Genomic DNA, 25,666 nt, shown 5'->3' with positions numbered 1-25,666 from the left:
CAGTGAGAGCATCACAAAACAAACCAAAACAAACCTAAAATAAAAGGTCAGGTTCTAGCAGCAGAGATATAAGGAGTTTTGGGACTCTGCATGTTTTTTTCATAAATAAAAAGTACCTCAGTTTAATATTTCTCTGAAAATGAAGAAAATAAAATTATACAATGATGACCACAGAATAAACTCACTACTTTGTCTAATTAAGATACTTTTCCATAGAAATTTCAGCATAAATTATCTTTAAAGTTATACTTACCCATCACTTATAATTTCTGACGTAGATGAGAGTTCTGACCACCACCTTTTTATTACTGCTTGAAGCCAGTTTAAACCAACAATTACATATCTGAAGTAAAATATTGTGACAAAATTAAGTGTTTTCATATAAGCCTATAACAATAACGCTACCCCCCAAAAGTCCCCACAGATATACACCAGTCATGCTCCTTAAGAAAAATATACTTCACAAAACCATAGAAATTACATAGCTGTTCTTAATCCTTTTGTGATTTTTCTTTAGTTTTATATTCCTGTCCTAATCATACTATAAACCTCGTGGGAACAGAAATAGGGTTGGAGAAAATGGCTCAGTGGGTAAATGAATCTGACCCCAAAGCTGACAACTGAGTAACTCGGAAATTCACACGCTGGAAGGAGAACTTAATTCTAGAGGTTGTTCTCTTACCCCACTGTCACAGTAAATAAAGTGTAGCTTTGATGTTTTAATTAAAAAAACAAAACAAAAAAAACAAAAAAACCCAGGCATCGTGTATCTCCCAAATGTATAGGAGTCCAGTCTCCTATTATGAACTCACAAAACACAAAAATCAAGAATGTTGAGAGAAAAAAGTTGAGATTTAATTTAGCACTTACTCTTCAAATCTGCTTTGAAGTAAAGACTTTACCAGAGGAAGTAAGTCTACACAGCAGCCAAGTGAGATATACTGCTTTTCTTCCTGTAAACTAAAAGAAATTCTAAGTTATAAAATATGAACTGATTAAATTTTTCTTTAAAACTTATTTTTTTCCGGAAAAAAAAATTACTGTTTTTACCTATTGGTTAGAACAGGAAGGCAATCTACCACAACTCCAAGGTCTTCTATCCTGTGAGTATAAGACAGATACCATTGCTTACAGTGTCCTTAGTTATATTCATATTACAGTCTCCATCCTCCTTTCGAGGCATTTGATATTGAACAACTTCAGTATTTATCATGAGTCGAGTACTGAGGATATAAAGGGAAAAAAGAGACAGGGATTGCTTTCGAGTGCCTGAGTGGGTGTTGGAGGCAGCAATGGATCAAAGAGAGATGAACACAGACTATATAGAGCAGGATGCTGATGCTAAGTGCTGTGGAGGAATAGAAAAAGACATGGGAAAGGATGAGCCGTATCTTTTTAAAGGAGGCACTCAGCGAGGCGTGGAGTAGGCACCAGTAAGGCAGTGTTCAGAGACTTAGATGCAACGAGGAGGGAGACTGATTCTTAAAACTCCCAAAGGGGATTGTTTTTAGAATGGTAAGTTTCCCACACTTAAGTTTTACAGATAAGAAAAGAATCCTAACCAGAAAAAGTAACAGCTTTGTTTAATCTGATAAAAGTTTTCTGTATCCTTACTACACTTAAATTGGTGATGAATATAATTTAAACTATAGTGTGTCTATGGATGCTAAATACAATGTTTAAATTTGAATAAAACCAATAAAAACTTTCTTAAAAGTCTCTTTTCATATCTCATTAAAGATTACTAATGTTAAACAGAAACAAAAACATCACACTCACCTCACTAAATAAGCTACAAGTTCACTTATACTTCTCTTTCTCCAGAAAGTCAAAGCTACATTCAATCTCAAATTCCTGCTGAATAGAACCTGGGCCATTGTCTCATGGTCCTGAGAAACCTGAAAGGCAATCATCTAATTTGTTAAAAACCACACTGAAACATGACACAACTTTTTTTTTTTTTTTAAATGAAAATGTTCTGGTAGACACAGCCTTGAATTATGCAAAGGGAATGCCTTATACTGGCCCTCAAAAAGGAATACAGTAATTTACAGTTGAATACAGTGAATGAGTGATGTGGATAAATTTAGTACTTTTTCTTTCTTCCCTCCTTGCTATTGTTTTTTCAAAAATCCCAGTAGTTTATATAGTAAGATATTTCTAGCTGAGTTTTAGGGCTGTGGGCACAGAGACAATGTAAGCACATAGGCTACTGATTACCAAATGAATAGCACGAGAGAGGAAGCACAGCCTGGAGTGTGGTCCTGCTACAAGCAAGATGAATGTGCCATCTAAGTGTATTTCTAAATAAGGTAATGCATTCCTGTTATGAAAACTTTAGCTCAAAACTATTTGAGACAAAAAGTGACTACCCTAAGGCAAAAGTATCTGAAGTACGTCATTCTCCAGAAGCAATTACAGCCACTAAACTGGAATGCGTCTTTCCAAATCATGCTTTAGACAATAGCAAATAGGTACATATAGTTACACACCAAAAAGTTTAAAATCTTATTTTAAAAAAACTTTTTTCCCTATACATAAACATGAATCCATGGGCATTTTCAATGCTAAAATACATATGGATTTCATTTAACAAAAAATAGTAACATATTTTTAGTCTTTATCACTATTTAGATTATTTCTGTTTTTTTTTTCCTATTTAAGCTGTTTCTGTAAACATTGTAATGTGTGTAAATGCATACATTTGTATAGTTACTTTCCTTAGGGTTAATTTTACAGTTAAAAGATGTAGAAGCCGGTTTGCTGAATCAAGTAACCACTGGCAGCTCTAAGAACCAGCAAAACTGACGAGATAACAGGTTACAATGATCTACTTTTTAAGGTAAAATGTCTCTTTACCCTCTTCTTCTAAATTTCTCTTTGCCAACTTGTCACTTTGGATATTTTACAACAGCCTATCAGGTATTTCATTCTATTTCAGACGCTGTTAGAGACAGGGGGTTCATCTGTACAACTGTCTTAGGCAGTGAACACAATTCAAATACATATTATTTTAAGAGTGGCTATCAGCTAATAGAATAACACAAGGGAAAAAACAAAAAGGAAATCAAAACCAAAACAAAGCAACCTAGTAGTACAATAGGAATAAATTAAGCTAAAACTGACTTACTTCAGAAAAGAAACCACTATATTTTGATGATGGGCTTTCTGTCTGTGAAGACCCAGAATCACTGGTATTAATGACAAATGTCCGACTGTCGTGGCGTAAATTTTCAGGTAGATGGCCTGCACAAGCCAGTTCATTTTCTTTATTTGCCATGTCACAGCCCCCACTTTTTGGGGACTGCTTAGTTTTGTAACAAGGATTTGGGAAGGAACGACGAACTAACTTTCTGTGGTAGAGCACCTTGCGCAGTTTTTCTGGGCTTTTCACTGCCTGTGCAACTGTTCTGTAAAAAAAAAAAAAAATTTAAAAATTTTTTAAAAAAGAAAAAAGGTTTTAAATGAAAATTTAATCAGCTACATTTTGCAATTATAATCCACTAAAATTAGAAGAAAATGATTTTAAAACTCTTAATTTGAAGAGGAAAATAAAAGTTATAAATTACCGGGAAGGCAATAAAAAATATGGTAAGTTATACAAGATGAAAACAAAAGGACATAATAGCTTCTGTTTTAAAATAAAATATTAAAGGCCATGGAAACAGAAACACTTTTCAGACATCTAAGCTTTTTTCTAAACAACTAACACATTTTCTAGTAAGTAAAAAATTTTAAATTTATTTTATGCTGGAACACATTTAATTTTGTGTATGAAAGAATACAACAAACAAAATCTTATAGAGTACAAGTTTCCAGACACTCTGGGGGTTATTATTATTTTTCCTTTGTGCTTCCTTACCATCATAGGGAAGCAGTTTTCTTTCACCACAATCACAGACCCAAAGGCAACAAGTCAGAGACTAAAGTTCTGAAACCATGAACCAAAAGAAATGTTTTTCCTGAAACTGGGTCTCACCCTGTGGCTCAGGCTGAACCTGCATTCACAATTCTGCGGCCTCAGCTTGCCAAGTGCTAGGAATCGAGGCATGCACTACCACAATGGCCCCCAGAATGTTTCCTCCTTATAAAAAGTCATGGTTCTGGGAAGCTAAGAAACATACTGTCATAGAATATTTTACCAAAAGGAGCACATTTTTTTCTGAACAGAAAGACTACAGAAATAGCTGTTTCACATTTGTACCAATTTCTACTTCTCAGTTTAACAGACGACAGCTGTATTCTTATTTCTGTCTGTCTGTTGTTATTTAATATTATGCTATTTCTGAACAGCTCATACTGTACACTTGTAAAAGAGTAAAAATGGACAAGATGAGCAAGGACTTCAAACCCTCCCTGTTGGCCTCCAGGGACCCCAGGTCATACCGTGGATACCCATGGTTTAGAAAGCTGCTCTTAGAGTACAGGCCATTTTGACAGCTGTCTGGCTATTTGATCCTGAGCAAATCACATATTTCCTCTGACTATTAGTATTCTTGTCACTGTTTAGGAATAATGGCATCTATATAAGGAATAGATAATGCTGATGCATTAGTACAGAGCCCAGCACAGAGGAACAGCTGGATAACAAGTTAACTGTAATTATAGTAAAAAAGAGCATTTACTTGTTTTATGTCTTCACGTCTACTTTCAATTCTTCCTACAAATGTTAAAGAAGCTCTTACCTACTTATGTAAGCAGCCAACTGTTTTGGAGATCTCTTAACCTGAAAGCCAAAGTAAACAGTGAATCATATTCAGTTTTTTAATACAGTTATGCAAACTTTATGATTGATGTTAACAATGCAGTTTAAAACTCAATAGGTAATGATAGGGCCAATGTTTTCTTTGTGTTAATACCATGTTTTCAACCACTAGGCACAAAATTGTATTTTGGTATGTTTGGCAAAGTAACATATTATTTTTCTTTTTTTAAACAATACCAGTCATATACTGAACTTAAAGGGTGCTTATAATAAGTCAGTTCGAGTTTAATGTGGTTTAAAAAAATTTTCATTGTTAATCACCCTTTGAATGAACAAAATGCATCTCTGAGTTCCTTGTCAACATTTATATCACAGTTTATAGAAACAGTATATTTGCCAAAATTTTCTTATAACCTTAGGAATATAATAATAGGTATGCTTCATTAATTCTATCTAACCTATGAAATTAAACAGATCTGATGGCTTAAACTCCCATACTTACCTCCTTCATGTTCTTACTGGTGAAGTTAGAGATCCTCTTTCTAGGAAGATCAATACTATTAGAGAAGTTCCGTTTTTTAACATGGTGAGTATCAAATGCCATAATCTCTTAAGTGCCTAAACAAAATAAAAATAGAAAATTTAAAAAGCCAGAGTCCAATCTTTCATAGCATGTATATGCACATATATTAACATCTCTATGCTGTGCAAATGAGGCTTAACAGTAAAAAGAAAAAAAAAAGACATACTTTGTGTGTGTGTTTGTGTGTGTAACAAATCTGTAATATACAGATTATTGTTTTCCTGAGACAGTAGTACAGGTTGACTTGAAACTCAATGTTCCAACTTTGCCATTGCCTGCTAAACTCTAGAAATACAAATATAAGCCTTGTTTTAAATATTTCTAAAACCTGAAACACAGAAAAAGCACAACATATAGTATCCCAGGACATAAAGGCTTTTCAACTTCTCATCGGCTAAAGCCTAGTCTGGAGGTTGTTCTGCTGTAGAGTGAGAAACAAGGCAAGAAAAAAAACACAGACTCTAGGTCAAAGGGGTTCCACAATATAAGCCTTATTTTAAAAAAAGAAAGATAGAATACAAGACAGCAGACTAGCCAGGCAGTGGTGGTGCATGCTTTTAATCCTAGCACTCAGGAGGCAGAAACAGGTGGCTTTCTGAGTTCAAGGCTGGCCAAGTTCTAGGATAGCCAGCACTACACAGAGAGACCCTGTCTCAAAAAAGTACAATGAACTAAACACATTGTCAAAATGAAAAAAGAAGATTTTTAAAGGCATAATATTACCATTATGGAGAAAAAGAAGAGATAAGAGCAACAATTTAGAAGCTGCAAAGCTAAAGTGGTAATTAACTTGGTAGGTTTTTTTCAATATACCACACATGAAATTCTGTATTTTAATTTAACATATATAACAAAATTCTTTAAAAAAAAGATTTTATTTTTCATTTATTTTATGTATGTGAGTACACTGTCACTGTCTTCAGACACACCAGAAGAGGGCTTCTGATCCCATTACAGATGGTTGTGAGCCACCATGTGGTTGCTAGGAATTGAACTCAGGACCTCCTGAAGAGCAGTCAGTGCTCTTATTCACGTGCCAGGACTACAATTTTATTCTACAAAAATTATAAACCCAAGTTTTTATACACTAAATTTCAAATCCCTTTATCGTCTTTCTTCCACTTGACTTATGAAGGCTTGCAATCAAGCCCATATACTTCAAGGGGAGTTCACAAGATGTTTCTTTGGGAACTTTGACCAGCTCTACAGTAAATCATACATATACACAAACCTGTGGGCACACATACACATCCCTTTAAAATACAGATACAGTCAGGCGGTGGTGGTGCATGCCTTTAATCCCAGCACTTGGGAGGCAGAGGCAGGCAAATTTCTGAATTTGAGGCCAGCCCGGTCTACAGAGTGAGTTCCAGGACAGCCAGGGCTATACAGAGAAACTCTGTCTCAAAAAACAAAACAAAATAAAACAAAACACAACACAACACAGATACAATGATCGTCAAAGTGGCTAAAGAAGTTCCTGTATGTTGTTTACAGTGGTGCTCATCTGCCAAAGCTAACAAAACTACACACAGATACAGACAAGCACACACAGAGTGAGTTGTGGTAGCTTATGTCTGTAATCCTGCATTTGAGAGCAGAAACAGACAAGATCTCTTTAGGTTTAATGCCAATCAGAGGTATAAAGTGAGACCTAGTCTCAAAATTAAAAAAAAAAAAAAGCAATAAAACTATTGTGAGAAATCATAAACAAGCTATATTAAGACCAAAATCCAAACAACAACAAAAAATACCCCAAATAGATGGGAATGTAGAAATGGCTCAGCACTTAAGAGCACTGGCAGTTCCTCCTAGTTGACCCGGGTTCAATTTTCAGCATCCACACAGTAGCCCACATAGTCGGCAATTCCAGTTACAAGGAATCTGACATCCTCTTCTGGCTTTAATGGGCATCATGCACAGACATACATGCAGGCAAAACACCCGCACACAATAAAAACTTAAAAACAAAATGAAACAACAACAAAAAAACAAACAAAACTAAACCTCCACAGAAGTTGAATGACAAATCTGAGGGTATCTTCCAGAACATACAAGCAAATGATAAAAAGAATCAGAAGACAGGTTTAGAGGAACCAACATTCAAACAAAAGGGAAGTACAAGGAAGAATAGAGAGACTAATTAGAAACCAATGAGAAGATTTAAGAAAACTATACAGAACTGAAGAACACAAATTCCTAGAGAAAAGGGCTCCATCTGAGTCACCATGTCTTAGTCAGGGTTTTTATCCCTGCACAAACATCATGACCAAAAAGCAAGTTAGGGAGGAAAGAGTTTATTCAGCTTACACTTCCATACCAAGGAAGTCGGGACTTGAACTCAAGCAAGTCAGAAAGCAGGAGTTGATGCAGAGGCCATGGAGGGATGTTCCTTGCTGGCTTGCTTCCCCTGGCTTGCTCAGCCTGCTCTCTTAAAGAACCCCAAGACTACCAGCCCAGAGATGGTCCCACCCACAAGGGGCCTTTCCCCCTTGATCACTAATTGAGAAAATGCCTTAAAGTTGGATCTTATGGAGGCATTTCCTCAACTGAAGCTCCTTTCTCTGTGACAACTCCAGCCTGTGTCAAGTTGACATGAAACTAGCCAGTACACACCATAATGAAGGAAAGCAGATGTGGAAGGTACATCACCTTCAAATTCAGAGAACTATGAAAAACTAGAGACGGCAGTATGACCAGGTGTGGTGGCATACACTCTTAATCCCAGCACACTGAAAAGCAGAAGCAGGAGATCTCTGTGAGTTAGAGACCAGCTTAGTTTACATAGTTTCTCTGTGAGTTAGAGACCAGCTTAGTTTACATAGTTTCTCTGTGAGTTAGAGACCAGCTTAGTTTACATAGCTTCAGAGAGACCCTGCCTCATAATAACAAAACAAAACACTCCTTTCCCCCCCAAATTCAGGAAATTTACAACATCCTATTTAGTCAAATGTGAGCGTAATAATCATTCAGTTAAAAAAATTCCTTTCGGGGCTGGTGAGATGGCTCAGTGGGTAAGAGCACCCGACTGCTCTTCCGAAGGTCCGGAGTTCAAATCCCAGCAACCACATGGTGGCTCACAACCATCCGTAATGAGATCTGACTCCCTCTTCTGGAGTGTCTGAAGACAGCTACAGTGTACTTACATATAATAAATAAATCTTAAAAAATATTCCTTTCTAATAGCAATACTGAAAAACAATAACACAAGATAAATAAATTCTAATGCGAGAGATGGGAAGGAATTTTCCAATATATCCTGGAACACGTTAGAAAGCTTAGAAAAAAAAAGGATTTGCAAAAATGAAATGGGCTTAAAATAAAAACTGGGCAGGGTGTGGTGGCACGTATCTTTAATCACAGTACTCAAGACTCAGAGGCAGGCAGATCTCTGAGTTTGAGGCCAGCTTGGTCTACAAAGTAAGTTCCAGGATTAATAGAGAAATCCTGTCTCAAAAATAAATAAATAAATAAAGCAAATACTGAGTATCCATTAAGTGAAAGGGGGGGGTAGCTGTCAAAAAAATCAGAAAGAAATGGCATACCAGGATTAATAGAGAAATCCTGTCTCAAAAATAAATAAATAAATACATAAATAAAGCAAATACTAAGTATCCATTAAGTGAAAGGGGGGTAGCTGTCAAAAAATCAGAAAGAAATGGCATACAGCTAAAACAGAGGATGAAGTCTTACAACTTATGCCACCTGTATAGAAACAGAGATTTTGTAAGTGAAATAAACCAGAGACAAAAGGACAAATAACTTGTAATTTCCTATGTGGAATCTACTGAAGCTGACCTTACAGAGGCTGAGGGCAGAAGGAAGACCTGGGCTGATCAATAGGCTCTAAGTTGTAGGTAAATATGAGATACGAAGTTCTGGGATAGCAGAGTGACCGTAGGTAACAGTTATGTACGGTGTATCTCAAAAGTCAAGCAGAAGAGATTCGGAATATTTTCACCCTAAGGAAATGGGTAAGTGTTCAAGGAGCTAAACCCAACCACAAAGGTAGCATTTTTTTAAAAAAAAAGAAAGACATTACCCACTAGAAAACCAAAATCAAAACTACATGAAATACTATTTTACACTCACTAGATAGCTATACAATGAAGACAAAAATAAGTGCTGAGAAAGATGGAGAACCAAGGACTGTCAAGCATCATATAAAATAACATGACATGGTCTCCCTTCCATTCTCAGTATTGGGGATGAATATCTAGAGTGACATGTATGCAAGGCAAGTGCTCTCCCAGGGAGAAAGCTCCAGGCCCTGGCAGTTTCTTAAAGTTAAATTCCACTCCTACATATATACTGAAGGGGAAGAAAACATATTGACACAAAAGTTTGTATGCAAATATTGAGCATAGTCAAGAGACATCAACACTGGTAAATGTTTATTACCCTGTTAACAAATAAAATGTGACCCATCTATGTAGAACACTACTTAGAGCAAAAAGGAACTAGGTACTCATAATTCAGTATACACATGAGCAGTAGTCCTGTAAGTAAGAGACCACGGTACAACTGTGACAAAATTCCACTTATAGGAAATAAAATACAGCCAGAAAACCAATTGTTTGTTGCTTCTCAAGTTGGAGTAGGAATGGAAGTTACTACACAGGGGCACAGAGTTTTTCAGTGACAGAAATAAATGCTCTAAAGATCTACTGGGACTGGAGAATGTTCTAGTCTGTCCTTACAATCAGTAAATTGCACATTTAAAAGTTTCATGGTGTATACTTTATATCACAATAAGGCTTTATAAGCTATACACTCTGTTTTTTACCCATGTCTCATGCATTTAATAGCACCTTTCTAGACCCATAATATAGATAGAATTGTCTTTCTCCCCCAGAAGCACTTAGGAATGCTACTGAAACTAGTTTCAAGTTCTCTCTGTGTTTTTGAAGTTCTATTTGATAAGACACAAAAAGAAAAGAATCTGAAATGGTTGAAGACTCATTAAAAAAACAAACAAACAACTCTTAATAAGCAAAGAAGAACATAAGCAAAGAAGAACATAAGCAGGACCCTAAGAGAATAAAAGCAGAGAAGGGACAGCTATTCTAACATTGTGTACAACTTCTAAACATCAGACATAGCATGCATTTTCTTACAATATCACAATGCTTTCAATGAGTAGCTCTATTGAGAAAAACAACAGCATAATAATGAAGCTCACGGGATGATTTCTCTTTATACAGTAGCTGTCTTCTACCTCAAAGATAAAAAGGGATCTATTCATATACTCTTATAATGGCTGCCAAACCAAGAGATTAAACAGCTCAAAGTGTTCAGATACTCCCTGCCTTCTCACAACAAGGGAAACTCATTACACAGGAATGAAACATGCCTGGACAGTTCAAGACCAAGTTAGCTTTCTCTCTACATTCATATACTACATTGACTATTCACGTTGTACTTAACCCGTAATCCAACTAGGCAATTTCTCTACCAAAACAAAACAAGCTGTTGAGAAAGACACACTTCTCCTTATACAAGAATTCCTTCCACATGTGGTTATCTCCTAAGAGCCATGAGGATCAGAACCGTTTTTAGCTACTATCTTTCCTTCTTCCTTCCCTCCTCCCTCTTAAATACATTTAATTGGAGCTTAAAAAAAAATCACTGCCCTATAATAATAAAATATATAAACAAGAAATAAGTTCAGTAATGCAATGCCTTATCCATTTGGTCACCTTGTTATATAATCCCAGTACTCAGAGTCAGAGGCAGAAGAGTCCATTTGTACACAGAGACTCACAAACAAACAAACAAACAAACAAAACCAAATCACTTCCAGAAAATGTCCTGAAAAGTACAATTTCTAAAAATTGTCTTTTTAAAGCACAGGGCATTAGAGGGTGTACTTCAATGGTACTGGGCTTGCTAAGCATGCACAGGGCACTGAGTCTGATCCGCTACATCCACAAATCTTAACAATGTTAAAAATAACAACAACAAAAGCCTATTACAACAGTATTGAAAACAGATGCTTGGGCTGGTGAGATGGCTCAGCAGGTAAGAGCACCCGACTGCTCTTCCGAAGGTCCGGAGTTCAAACCCCAGCAACCACATGGTGGCTCACAACCATCCGTAATGGGATCTGACTCCCTCTTCTGGAGTGTCTGAAGACAGCTACAGTGTACTTACATATAATAAATAATAAATAAATCTTTAAAAAAAAAAAGAAAGAAAACAGATGCTTAATCTTGGTTATCAAGTTGACTACATTTATAATCAATTAAAACCCAAGCAACTGGACATGCTTTTTGAGAGATCTTCTTGATTGGATCAATGGGTGAAGACTCACACTAAATGTAAGCCATACTTTCAGGTGGCATAAAAGGACATAGAAGGAAACTTTTGCTTTTTGCCTGCTTGCCCTGACTTTCACTGGCAAGTTCTTCTATCCTGTTCTTGAGACATTCAATATTAGAACTTACTTCTTAGGGGTTCCAAGAGACTGAAGATGTCAGCCTCCAAGACTAGAGCACCAGATTGGGACTGCCGAGAAATCCAGTCCTGTGGACAGCACAATGACAGGATCCTTTGCCTTTCCCTTTAGAGACATTTGTAGTTGGATTACTCAGATCACAGGCTGTAAGTCACTCAAATGAGTCCTGTATATTCATTCTACCAATGCTGTTCACTTAGAGAACCCTGACTAATATAAAAGTTCTATTAATCCTCACCCCAAAATGAAAGAACAAAAGACAAATAAGATCACATCAAATGAAAAAGGTTTTGCACAAAAGAAGCATTCATCAGAGAGACAACCTAAAGAATAGGAGAAAATATTTGCAAATTATATAATCTGATGAGGAGTTAATATTCAGAATAATAAGGAACTCCAAAAATACAATAGTAAAAAGAAAAAGAAAAAAAGAAAATCAAAGCCGGGCAGTGGTGACGCACGCCTTTAATGCCAGCACTTGGGAGGCAGAGGTGCAGGCGGATTTCTGAGTTCTAGGCCAGCCTGGTCTACAAAGTGAGTTCCAGGACAGCCAGGGATACACAGAGAAACCCTGTCTCAAAAAAAAGAAAAGAAAAGAAAAGAAAAGAAAAGAAAAGAAAAGAAAAGAAAAGAAAAGAAAAGAAAAGAAAAGAAAAGAAAAGAAAAAAAAAGAAAGAAAGAAAAAGAAAAGAAAATCAAGCAGCTCAATTAAGATTGGGCTCTGAATCTTATTGCACTTTGGACCTAGAATGTCCCTGAAAGTCTTCTGTATTGAAGAAGATAGGGCCTACTGTGGAGTCTGGAGGAAGTAGGTCACTGACAGCCTACTTCTTATCTCTTAGCCCCTGGTCACTCCCCTGTCTTCTTTCTTCTTGGTCACAGTGAAATAAACAGCTTTGCTCTACAAGGTTCTGCAGACCAAAATTTCCTGTCTTGCAACAGGACCATAGCACTGGAGTCAAGTAATCACAACCTACAACCTCTGAAAGTGAGCCAAAGTAAACTTCTGCTCTTTTCAGGTGGCTTTCTCGGGTATTCTGAATGTCACAGCAGTGGCAGCTAACACAACCTAAACTGACCAACAGTCAGCAGGAGGATTAAAGTGCTAGCTAACATCACTAATCATCAGGGAAATGCAAATCAAACCATACTGGATTATTACTATATTTCATTAGGAATACCGAGAATCAGAAAGTACAGAAAACAAGTACTAGCAAGGATATATAGAAAAGGGAACCCCTTGGAGTGGTGAGATAGCTAAGTAGTAAGGATCTTGCTACACAAACCTGATGACCTACCTCCATGATGTAGCCTCAGAATCCACGTAAAGTTAGGAAAGAACCAATCCCTCAAGAGTTGTCCTCTGACTAAGACACACATGCACTCAACCCCAACCTCCTACACACACACACACACACACACACACACACACACACACACACTAAATAAATAAAAATTTTACAAAATAAAAGAGATTGTTGCACACCAATGATGGGACTGTATATTGCATAATCATTATTAAAAAAGTACAAGCAGGGCGTGGTGGCTCACGCCTTTAATCCCAGCACTCCCAGCACTCGGGAGGCAGAGGCAGGCGGATTTCTGAGTTCGAGGCCAGCCTGGTCTACAGAGTGAGTTCCAGGACAGCCAGGGATATACAGAGAAACCCTGTCTCGAAAAACCAAAAAAAAAAAAAAAAAAAAAAAAGTACAAAAATTCTTCAAAATAATAAAAAATGCTCAGATGATTCTGCAGTTCCAACAGTGGGTACTTATCCAAAAGAAACAGTTCAGTTTGCCATAGAAAACTGTACTTCTCTCTGTTTACTGTAGCACTATTCACAATAGCCAGGAAATGGAAATAATCTATTTATTAGTGAATGAATAAAGAAAATGTGGTAAATATAAGCAATGGAATACCACAGAGGATGAAGTCTTACAACTTATGCCACCTGTATAAAAACAGAGATTTTGTAAGTGAAATAAACCAGAGACAAAAGGACAAATAACTTGTAATTTCCTATGTGGAATCTACTGAAGCTGACCTTACAGAGGCTGAGAGCAGAAGGAAGACCTGGGCTGATCAATAGGCTCTAAGTTGTAGGTAAATATGAGATACGAAGTTCTGGGATAGCAGAGTGACCGTAGGTAACAATTATGTACTGTGTATCTCAAAAGTCAAGCAGAAGAGATTCGGAATATTTTCACCCTAAGGAAATGGGTAAGTGTTCAAGGAGATATGTGCAACCTGATTCAACAACACAAAATGTGTACATGCATTAAAATAGCACGTGTACCCTGTGAATGCTTATGTTACAAGTCTGTTTAAAAGTATGTTTAATTAGTTAAAAGAAATTACCAAACTTAAGTTGGGGATGGAGACACAGCTCTTATGGTAGAGTGCTTGCCTAGCATGCTTGAGGGCCTAAATTCAATCCCAAGCATTGTAAAACAACACAACACAGCTTTAATTAAAGTTATTGCTAGAGGGACTATGGGCCATCTTCCATCTTCTCAATAACTTACTTTTTTTCTATTTTCTAAAAGTATGATTTTTTTAAATGCGATCAGTCCTTTTAACTTTTCCAAAATTAGGACAATATAATCTAATTTTCTTACTTCTGCCCACTTGCTTCATTTTTTTTCTCTTTGTTTTCTCACTTTGAACCGATTCCCCTGTGCCTGCTTTCAAGCATGCTCCAGTTTCTCCTATCAGCTCCTATACTCTTTCTGTTTTCCTTTCCTGCCAAATTTCTACAATGAGTGCTTTTTAGCTTCCAATTGGTCTTTAACCCTTTACAATTTTGCCTTATTCTGTTTTCTCATGTGTAAGTCTATCGCTTACAACTATATGGGAGCCAGGAATAGTGACAGTCTATAATTACAGTACCCTGGAGGCTAAAGCAAGAGACTGAGAATTGTGAGTTCAAGGCCAGTCTGGACTACATAGTAAGACTGTCTCAAAAGGCAAAACAAGACAAAACAAAACAAATAACATCAAAGAATGAAAAAAAGAAAAAAAAATGAAAAAGAAAAACAAATTACCTTCCCCACTGCAATAAATAAAACCCCTACCAGAAACCTTTTAGCAGTCGATGTTCAATGGAGAGCTCCCAGGCCAATGTTAAGGCTATTCCTTCATCACTAGTCAGCTGTTTCACCAGTCCATGATCCTCAGCTTCCCACACAACTCTGCGGACTCTCCTTGCTCACTTCCCTTCTTTGAGTCACTTTTCCTTCAACAACTCTTTTCTCCCTACACGAACATTGAGGGGGCATGTTTTCACAGACTCAGTTACTTTTCTAGATCTAGGCTCTGTTGTAACTTTTTCTGTACCAAACTGGTTTCCACACCCACCACTAGTTTTTAATCAACATGTCTAAAACAGATCTCTTCAATTGTCAGTTCAATAATGGTACCTCCTATCATACTTGAATTACTAACAACCAAAATTCTCTCCAACTAGAAACTGGGGAGTTATTTTTATTCTTCTTCCTTTCCTTTCACCAAGCCACTAAGATTCTAGAATCTTCCATCAAAATATTTCCTAATTCCATTCTGACTTCCCTTTTCTACTGTCAGAAAAGCCCCATCACTTCAAGCCTAAAATACTGTAGAAATGGGCTGGAGAGATGGCTTAGAGAGTTAAGAGTACTGACTACTCTTCCAGGTCTTGAGTTCATTTTCCAGCAACCACATGGTGGCTCACAACCATCTGTAATGGAATATGATGCCCTCTTCTGGTGTGTCTGAAGACAGTGACAGAGAACTCTTATACATTAAATAAATAGATAAATATTTTTTAAAATACTGTAAAAATAATTAGTTCTTTGTTTCCCACTACAGGTCTTCTCCTGATCCCTATAAATCATCCTATGTAATAACAACTATAGTGTTTATGGAGAAAATACAAATACAGAATTTTCCAAAGTTATGTTTTGAACTGGCTGGTTTTGTATGTCAACTTGACACAAAGTCCTCACAGAGAAAGGAGCCTCAGTTGAGAAAATGGCTCCATGAGATCCAACTGTAGGGCATTTTCACAATTAGTAATCAATGGGGGACACTATGGGTGGAGCCATGCCTGGGTTGGTAATGCTGGGTTCTATAAAAAGACAGGCTGAGCAAGCCAGGACAAGCAAGCCATAAGCAGCACTCCTTCTATGGCCTCTGTGTCAGGTTCCTGACCAGACTTCTTTTGGCGATGAACAGCAATGTGGAAGTGTAAGTCAAAGAAACCTTTTCCTCCCCAATTTGCTTACTGATCATGGCGTTTCATCAAAGCAATACTACCCTGACTAAGCCAAGTATAAATTACATACATTTTAAGGATGCCTTACTTTGTTCAAGTAAACCTGGTTACACTGCATGTTAAAGTATTTATTGGAAATCTAGTATACCTAAAAGGTTCTGAGACATTCAATTATGTTCTTTAGCTCTGATTCCCAGTCTTGGCTACCAGTGTCTTTGGACTCGCACACACACACACACACACACACACACACACACACACATATATATATACACACACACACACATATATATATACACACACACACACTAAACTATCTAAGCACAGAACACCCTCATTATCAGGTACCATACTATTGGGGTACTTTTTATTTCTTATTTTTTTAAGAGTGAGAAGCCAAGAACAGTGGTTCATACTTATAGTTCTAGGTTTTAAGAGGCAGGAGAAGGAAGATCAGGAGTTTAAGGTCATCTTCTACTATAGAGCAAGTTTAAGACTAGCCTGGGCTGTAAGAGATAATCCCTCAAAAAAAGAGGAAATACACATGAGGAGTCCCTGTTATTTCTAATGGGGCAGGAGGAGGGCTGGGAAGGAAATGCACCACTACAGTAATGTTAAGTAATCTCGTAAGAGATCTGCTGGGTGTCAGGCACTGACCTCTCTGTGTGCACACACAGACATAAATACATACATTTGTACTTTTTTTGTATAGATGAGATGAATTTGCCCTAAAATCAACAGCAAAAATGCAAAGAGTTGGGGTTGGAGTCTAGGGATTCTCTTCCTACTGTTTCTAATCTTAACTAATAAACCACAATGTCTCCCAATTAACAGATGTGAATACATATATAGATGATATATAAATAAACCTTCTAGTTCATGAGTTTGGAGGGCCTTCTATTCTGAATTTATTCTCTCAAATGTAAAATATAAATAATATTGTGACGATCAAAGTGAGATTATATATATTATTGCTATTAACATTCATAGCATTTACATAAAACATAAATATGTATGATTTAGTGTTTGGAAAGCAAATTGAACACCACCAGAAAGCCTATGAAGTATGATCACATCTTGTCCTGTCACATTTGGATTAACTAAATAATTTACCATCCAAACCAAGACACTGCTGGGAATGAGAGGAGGCATCATGAAAAAGCTTGTTAGGACAACAGGCACAAACTAAGTCTGTCCCGTGCAATCAGGATGTATGGATGTTTGGCCTCAGTCAGTTCTAATGTTTACTGTCCTACATCTATTTTTTTGATCATTTCTTTCTATAAAAATTATCAACTAATGAACTATAAAACTATAGAAACACAGTGAATAACTACAGACATATATAACATGAAAAAACTTCAACTATATTGAGCTAAGTGAAGGAAACTAAAATGTAAAAGGCTATTTTCATGACATTCTAAATAGCAAAAATATAAACTGTGGAAGGAAACATATCAGTAATAAGCAGGGAAAAGTTCTCTCCAAAGGAATAAGAAAATTTTGGGGGTAGAGAGATGTTACATACTTTACTATAGTAATGATTGTGCTACTATATGGAAGTGACAAGTCATAGAAATAGTATCTTAATAACTGCCTTTAAGGAAATTGGGAAATAGCACTGTTGTGTAGCTTAGTGGTAGAAAATCTGCAAGAATTTGGCTCAATCCCCAGCACATAGGAAAAAATAGAGGAGAGAATTTATGGCTTTTCACTATAGCATGCTCATACATCAGGCACTTGCTTGATAGAAGTAACGGTGGGCTCAGACCCACTGTCTTCCCTTTAGGAAACCAGTCTATTCTTGAGTCCTGACAGTTTCTGAAATGTTCCTTAAAACACCCAGAACACACATGCGTTCTGAATGGAGATTACCAAAGCCAGACCAACTGGTTCTAGTAGTCAACTGTGTGGGCTGGATCAGACTGTGTAGACCAAGCTGAACATGCCCTCAGTGCCCTGTGTATGCAATGGCATGTGGGAGTTTACAAAGCTCAATCAGCAGACACCTCTGGGCTCCTTCCACGCTCTCTCAACTCTCTGGGAACCTTACTGCTCACTGTGTAGTAGTATGGGCCACAGCTTACTGAGTAAAAACTAAAGACTCTCTTAAAACTTAAAAGACCGGTGCAGTTTAAAGACCAGGTTCAAAAGAACCAGGCAGAATTTTCCAGCTTCCACCTTTAACTATCCATGTAACTTGGGAACCAGCTGTTTTAGTGTTTTCATGAATAAAAGTAAAAATGTTTATTTATATAATTTGCCTTGACTTAACTCCAAAAGAATGAAAAACCTACAAAACGGTACCTTTGTTTTAATATAGGAGAAAACTGAAACAAAGAGAAATGGGATCTTAGGGGAATTTTTTTTTTTTTTGAAACAGAGTCTCATTATATAACCCAGGCCGACCTGGAACTTGTTATATAGCTACAGCTGGCATATGGGTCCTGAGGACTGAATTCAGGTCATTAGGCTTGGTACCAAGTGCTTTTACCCACTGAGGCATCTCTTCAGTACAAATTAACTTTAAAATTATTATTCGTGGTGGTGTTACGTACTTGCGTGCTCTCTCTGTCTCTCCCTCCCTCTCTCTCTCTGTCTCTGTCTCTCTCTCTCTCTCTCACACACACACACACACACACACAATGTACATGCATGTACACTAATGGGAATTCAGAGGACAACTTTGTGGAGGCTTATGCAGACAAGTGCTTTTACCCATCCTGAGCAATCTCAAAGCAGCACCTCCCCCTCCTCAAATTCTTGATCTTCCTGCTCCAAGCTCCCACTTTTTGAAACTACAGGCACATACCACCATGCCTGGCTTAAGGAGAGAATATTTTGAGAGTCAAAGCTGATTCCAAAGTAGCAGGCAATTTGGCAGAAGAGTGGTATTGAACACTACACAGAAATCAAAAGGAAAAGAAGGGGGCTAAGGGGACAATGACATGAGATCAGGGGGAGAATGTGGGGAGAGACACAGGACATGGACAAACTCTGAGGACACTAAAACTGTTTTACAAAGGAAAAGGATAGGGACTTACTGTATATGTCCTTCAATACAGAAAACATAACATTAATTATCATTTCCCAAGTTTTTGTAATAGACATATTCTGTCTCTGTCAATGTTGCCTTTGTGTTGAAACAAAATGTTTCTTCTCCAGGAAATATTTCTTTTCTTCCTTTCCGCTTTATCAAAGCCTCTCTTACTATGAGGATTGAATCTTTTTTTCCAAAGCATTTCTTGATTCTGGTCTTGGTGCAAGGTTTCCTATACCATCTCTTAGAACACTCAGTTTAATATTGCAGTTTCTGCCTTTGGCAGATAACAAATACATGAGGGATTAATGTAAGCTATGGCTGAGCACTAGCTGATTTTAGTCTGTCTCCTCTGGCTAAATAAACTTCAAAGCTTTTTAAAACATTTAACTTTTTTTCCTAAATTACATGTCTGTATGCGCACACAAATGCTACTATGTGTGTAGAGGTCAAACGGACAACTTGTGAAAAACTGCCTTCTCTTTTACTGTGTAGGTCACAGGGGCTGGATTCAGGCTGTCAGATTTGGCACCTTTCCCTACTGAGCCATCGCTACACTATAAAACTGCTGATAGACAGGGACTGCATACATTAACATATACTACCTAAAATGCAATTTCACAGCTACTACTTAATGTATAAATACACTACACACAGACACATGTGCATACACACCCCGTTGAGTGAACAAATGTGTAATCACAAAACACTGGTATTTTGAGGTTTAATTTTAAATGATAAAAACAGCCACTTTGGGAGGCAGAGGCAGGCAGACTTCTGAGTTCAAGGCCAGCCTGGTCTACAGAGTGAGTTCCAGGACAGCTGGGGCTACACAGAGAAACCCTGTCTCGAAAAAAAAAACCAAACCAACCAAACAAACAAACAAAAAACCCAGTCACCTTGGCGCCTGAAAAGGCCTGCTGGGAACAAAACTTCTAAAAGGCAAATATATCTGGAAGGCTGTGGTGCAAGGCCATTTTTGCTGGCTCTAAGTGAGGTCTCCGGCACCAAGGAGAGCACAGAGCTCTTCTCAAAGAGTTGAAAGTTGAAGCTGAGTTCTCCTTAGGTAAGAAATGTGCTTATGTGTTTAAAACAAAAATAACAGTGACTCCTGGAGGCAAACTGAACCAAACCAACCTAAACCAGACTGATCTGGGAAAGGTAACTCTGGTTCCTGGCCCACGGACACAGAGGGCTTCCTGCAAAGGCCACTGGACACAAAATCTATAAGATACTGTAGCCTTTCCAGATCTCAACTAATGAAAGTAAATAAACAAAAGTGGAAAAGAAAACATAACATATAGTCCACACTTAATTCACTCCCTACTATGTGTCAAAATATGAACAGGTAACATATGTCTTATTTCTGAGAGGAGTGACAAGCCAACAAAAATTATACTAAAAAAAGCTGTGGTTGGTACTAGTTACTAGAAGGCAGAAGCAGTATATCCTATGGAGCACCGAAGCATTTGGAATAGATCCCAATTAGACCTGAATCTTAGGGACATTTAAAAGTGTACTATTTTCCCAGAGGACCGAGTTCAATTTCCAGAACCTACAACAGGTGGCTCACCACCACCAGAGATATTGGGCATTCCTGCCCTCTGCAATCATGTGCACATAGCCACACAGGCACATCCATATAATATTGTAAATGATACACCAGTAGTTACTTTTCTCAGTGCTATGACAAAATATGTGACAAAAAGCAAAGCTTAGGAAGGTTTACTGTTGCTCACAGTTCAGAAGTATAGGTCACCATGATGTGGAAATCATGGTGGCAAAAGCTTGAGGGGCTAGTCAGACTGCAGTGAAAGGTAGAAAGAAGGAAGGAAGGGAGGAATTCTGTTGCTCAGGTCTCCTACTTTTGACTCAGTACCAGACCCCACCTCAAAGAATAGTGTCACCTACATTTAAGATGAGTCTTTCTACCTAAATTAACATAATCTAGAAAATCCCTCAACAGGCATGCCCAGAGGCCTGTCTCCTAAACTATCCTAGATCAAACTGGTAATCAATATTAACCATTATCAGAGGTAACCACAAAAACCTGAAAATGTAAATATCTGGAGACAGGACTTAGTTTTTTACTGCTTTAATTTTCAAATCAGTACGTAGTTTAATAATAAAATGTTTAAGCCATTTGCTTTCAAATAGACTATACAACACAGTTTTCCTGGTTAAGCTTTCTGTTGTAGTCATAAACACCATGAGTAAAAGCAATTGGGAAAGAGTTCATCTTCCACTTTCAGTCCATCATTAAGGGAAACCAAGACAGGAGCTTGAAGCAAAAACCACAGAAGAATGGTGCCCCCTCCCCGGCTCACATCACATTCAGCTACCTTTCCTCCACAGCTGCCTAAGACTAGCACTGCCCACAGGCTACTCTGGTGGAGACAATTTCTCAACTGAGGTCCCCTCTCCCCAGATGACTAGGTTTGTGTTAACTAAAATTAGCCAAAGCAATATTCCAATAATTCTCATAGAAACCAATACTCAGCCAGGTGTGGTGGTGCACACCTTTAATCCCAGCACTTGGGAGGCAGAGGCAGAGGCAGGTGGATTTCTGAGTTCAAGGCCAGCTGGTCTACAGTGTGAGTTCCAGGACAGCCAAGGTTACACAGAGAAACCCTGTCTGGAAAAACCAAAAAAAAAAAAAAAAAAAAAAAAAAAAAAGTACTCATTTGTTCAACCTAGAAACTGAACCTAGGGCCTTGCATACACCAGGCAACTAAGTGTTCTACTACTGAGCTATGGTCCCAGGCCTTTTAAAATATAAACTATTTATTTAGGGACTGAAGAGATGGCTCAGCGGTTAAGAGCACTGACTGATCTTTCAGAGATCTTGAGTTCAAATCCCAGCAACCACAATGGTGGCTCACAACCATCTATAATGGGATCTGATGCCCTCTTCTGGTGTGTGTCTGAAGACAGCAACATAAAATAAATAAATAAATACATACATACATAAATCTTTAGGTATATATATATATATGATTTAATCACTCTCTGTCTCTCCTTCCTTTCTTTCTTCCTTCTTTTTTTTTAACTTCCTCTTGAGAAATGTATCCAATATGCACTCCTTTTGCCCCAGCCTCCAGAGGAGCTGGGACTATAGGCCATCTGTGACTCCTTGTTCTGTTTTGTAACAGCAACTCCATTTTAAACTGTCATATTTACTAAATCCACAACAAAATAAACTTGGCAAATATGCAAGGACTGTTAGCTGTTCCTACAAAGACTTTTCTACATCAGGCTCTTATTAGTAAAGGTAGAAATTACTATCGCCACCCGTAATATGTGTGCTAAATAAATAGCCCATGCTAGGCAAGTGCCCTTCTACTGAGCTATACACCCTTAAAATATGATTCTGTATTATCATTCCTTTAATCTTCAAAAACTGACATATAAACATACAATTTTAGTCTAATCCCAGATTAAGTGAGGGGGCTGGCTAAAAGTGCTTGCTGCCAAACATGACATCGTAAGTGGAAAGAGAAGCAACTCCTGCAAGTTTTCCTTTGAATCCTACAGGTGCATCATGGCATGCACACAAATGGGCACACACACTAAATGCAAAAAAAAAATAGTGTAAGGTTATAATTTTCTTGTATTACTAAGCTAAAAAGAAAAGGCAATACAGTAGAGCAGGAAATACAAATACAGGACAGATCAGGCAAGTGTAATCTCAATGAAGCAGGCTCAGGGAGCAGGAAATTGTCTTAAAAAAAAAAAATCCCAAAGTCAGAGTCACTGAATTTAAATTCTATTACAGTCGTTTATTAGTTGCATGATCTTACTTAACTTGCTATTTTCACAGTAGTAGTGTAGGGACTAAGTAAAATAAACTACTTTTCCATGATAAAAAAAATCACGTGAAAGAATACAAAATAACTATAAAAAGTTGATTGAAGTGGAGCACACCTTTGATCCCAGCATTTGGGAGGCAGAGGCAGAGGCAGGTACATCTCTGAGTTTGAAGCCAGCCTGGCCTACAACGTGAGTTCCAGGACAGTCAGAAACCCTGACTTACAAATAAACAAACAAACAAACAAACAAATAAATAAATAAATGTATAAAAAAAAAAACTCTGAAGCCATTCTAAGAACTTTTGGTGTTATATAGTGTTTCTCCCCCAACCCCTCTTCTCAGCAACTAGAACTTTCTTACCTCATTGCTGGTCATAGCTTTAAACTTCCCAACCTTTCTGGTTATGGAATTCTGTCATTCAAGTATAGCATGATGATATTACTGAAAATCTATCCAAGAGCTTGGCAAGAAAACTGCCTTTTGGGTTTTTTTTTATTTAGTTGTTTGTTTGTTTTGTTGGTTTTCTTGTTTTTCTTTGAGACAAGACATCTCTATTGTAGCCCTGGTGGTTCTGAACTTGCTTGGTAGACAAGGCTGGCTTGGAACTCAGAGACCTCCTGCTTCTACCTCCTGAATGATGGCTGAAGCATATGGATCACCACGCTCTACCAAGGAAACTGTTAAGTTAAACTGTGCAATACAAAATGGAGCTGGAAAGATGGCTCGGTGCAGCACTAGCTGCCTTTCTAGAGAACTTGAATTCAATTCCCAGCTTCCCCACGGTAGCTCACAACCATCTGTAACTCCAGTCCCAAGAGATCCAAAGCCCTCTTTCAAAGGCCCCTGTGGCCACCAGGCACACAGGGGGGTGCAGACATATATGCAGACAAAATACCCAGACACACAAAATAAATGTTTTTAAATTTCTTTTTTAAAAGAAAAAGAAATAGAAAATAGGTTTAAAGCAAGTTCTTTACAACCTTGTCCTTTTAAACTTTGGATTAAAGTGTAATTATACCATTTCCTTCCTCCAGCCTTTCATGCTGTGCCCTCTTCAAATTCTGGCCTCTTTTATCATTATCACCTTTACATATACACATCTAAATATATTAACTATTTGCTTTAGTCTGTGTAGTGTTACTTGGATGTAGATGATTTCAAGACTAACTACTTGGTACCAAATAACCAATTAAGGGGCTCATTGGGGGAGGGGAGCTGTTATACATACTATCTATACTCCATAACTCTCAGTATTCCTTAGTTGCGTATAAGATCTTCTTACAGCCTCTATTGAACAGGGTTTGCCCTGTGGTTCTCAATGATTATTTCACTAAATTTTTATCAATGTGTAAAGTTTACTTTCATAATTATAAAAGTATTAGAACAGAGCAGACATATGCATCCCAGTTCAAAGTAGCAAAGTTTATCCTTAAGAACAAAAAACTCCCCAGGGTTTAATACCAAACCAGACTTTAAAGGACTGCACCATTCTCTAAATTTGACAAATCTTCCTTGTATTTTTAGTCACAAGTCAGTGGAAAGTGGGTTACTCACAGGACAATACACTCAAAAATGAGACAGTGATCAGTCAAGAAAGAACACTAAGAAAATTCAAAGATATTTGGAAATGTTAAATTATAAGTTCCTAAATATGGTAAACATTAAATTGTGTCATGGAACAGTGTTAGTTTAACTCTCAGATAAATGATAGGTTGGTTTATCATCCTTTTGGGGTTTGCTTGTTTGGGGGCGGGGGGCAAGGTCTCAGGTAGCCCAGATTGGCCCCCAAGTAGCTATGTAGCCAAAGAGGACCTTGAGCTGATTTTCCTGTCCCCACCTCCCAAGTGCTAGATTCTCAGGTACTACCAAGCCTGGGCTCTTACTAACCTTAAAGTTGGATATGGTCAAATGGCTGATAAATGAATTATTTTAAATAAAGGCTTCTTTAAAAAAGGGTTTATTTACCTTATGTATATGAGTGCTCTATCTGCATGTACTTCTGCATGCCAGAAGAGGACATTAGGTCCCATAATAGATGGTTGTGAGCTACCATGTGGTTGCTGGGAATTGAATTTAGGACCTCTGGAAGAGCAGCCAGTTCTCTTACATCAGACCCAAGCTATGAATCCAGCCAACCTTTAGTTAAAACCTCAAATCCAGACAGACAGACAGACAGACAGACAGACACACCTTTCTCTTCTTAAATTGTTTCTCAGGTATTTGTCACACACACACACACACACACACACACACACACACACACACCTTTCTCTTCTTAAATTGCTTCTCAGGTATTTGTCACAGCAACCAAAAAACTAACAATTACAATCACAGATTAGTTTTGATTGCTGTTACTTACACAACAGCAATCAAGCAAAATGAATGATAAAAAAGCAATACTGATTGGTATATTTTATGACATTCTTTATGAACTGTACATTTTAAAAATAATTTCCCATTCCCCTGGGAAAAGTGACGGTGGGAGTTATAATCAGTTTGTAAAACTGTGTCATCTGTACATTAAAAAACAAAAACTCAAAATTAGCCCTTTACTCTTTGATTCATGACCAACAGTTTAAAAAAAGTAAAATCTTTTGAAAAGAGAGTGAAGCAGAAAGCTTGCCATCTGAAATATAAACTTAATATTTTTTTTAAAAAAAGTGCCGGGCAGTGGTGGTACAAGCCTTTAACCCAGCACTTGGGAGGCAGAGGCAGGCGGATTTCTAAATTCAAGGCCAGCCTGGTCTACAGAGTGACTTCCAGGGCTACACAAAGAAACCCTGTCTCAAAAAAAAAAAAAAAAAAAAAAAAAAAAAGGA

The 25,666-nt window shown here is 37.5% G+C and overlaps 1 protein-coding gene across 1 annotated transcript in view; it reads right to left on the bottom strand.

Annotated features, from left to right (window-relative positions):
• Katnbl1 (katanin p80 subunit B like 1) overlaps positions 1–25,666 on the bottom strand; it is a 35,027-nt gene that overhangs the window by 4,754 nt on the left and 4,607 nt on the right. Inside the window, exons 2-8 of the mRNA NM_024254.3 lie at positions 5,208–5,323; positions 4,686–4,726; positions 3,131–3,410; positions 1,780–1,898; positions 1,051–1,101; positions 871–960; positions 254–343 (exon numbers count right to left, since the gene is read on the bottom strand). Coding sequence (NP_077216.1) covers positions 254–343; positions 871–960; positions 1,051–1,101; positions 1,780–1,898; positions 3,131–3,410; positions 4,686–4,726; positions 5,208–5,309 — 773 coding nt within the window. The 5' untranslated portion in view covers positions 5,310–5,323. The remainder of the gene's footprint in view (positions 1–253; positions 344–870; positions 961–1,050; positions 1,102–1,779; positions 1,899–3,130; positions 3,411–4,685; positions 4,727–5,207; positions 5,324–25,666) is intronic.

The sequence above is a fragment of the Mus musculus genome, chromosome 2 (genome assembly GCF_000001635.26).
Source record: "Mus musculus strain C57BL/6J chromosome 2, GRCm38.p6 C57BL/6J".
In the NCBI taxonomy this organism is placed as follows: Eukaryota; Metazoa; Chordata; class Mammalia; order Rodentia; family Muridae; genus Mus; species Mus musculus.
Note: the sequence above shows the minus strand (reverse complement) of the source record. Positions and strands in the feature narration are given on the sequence as shown.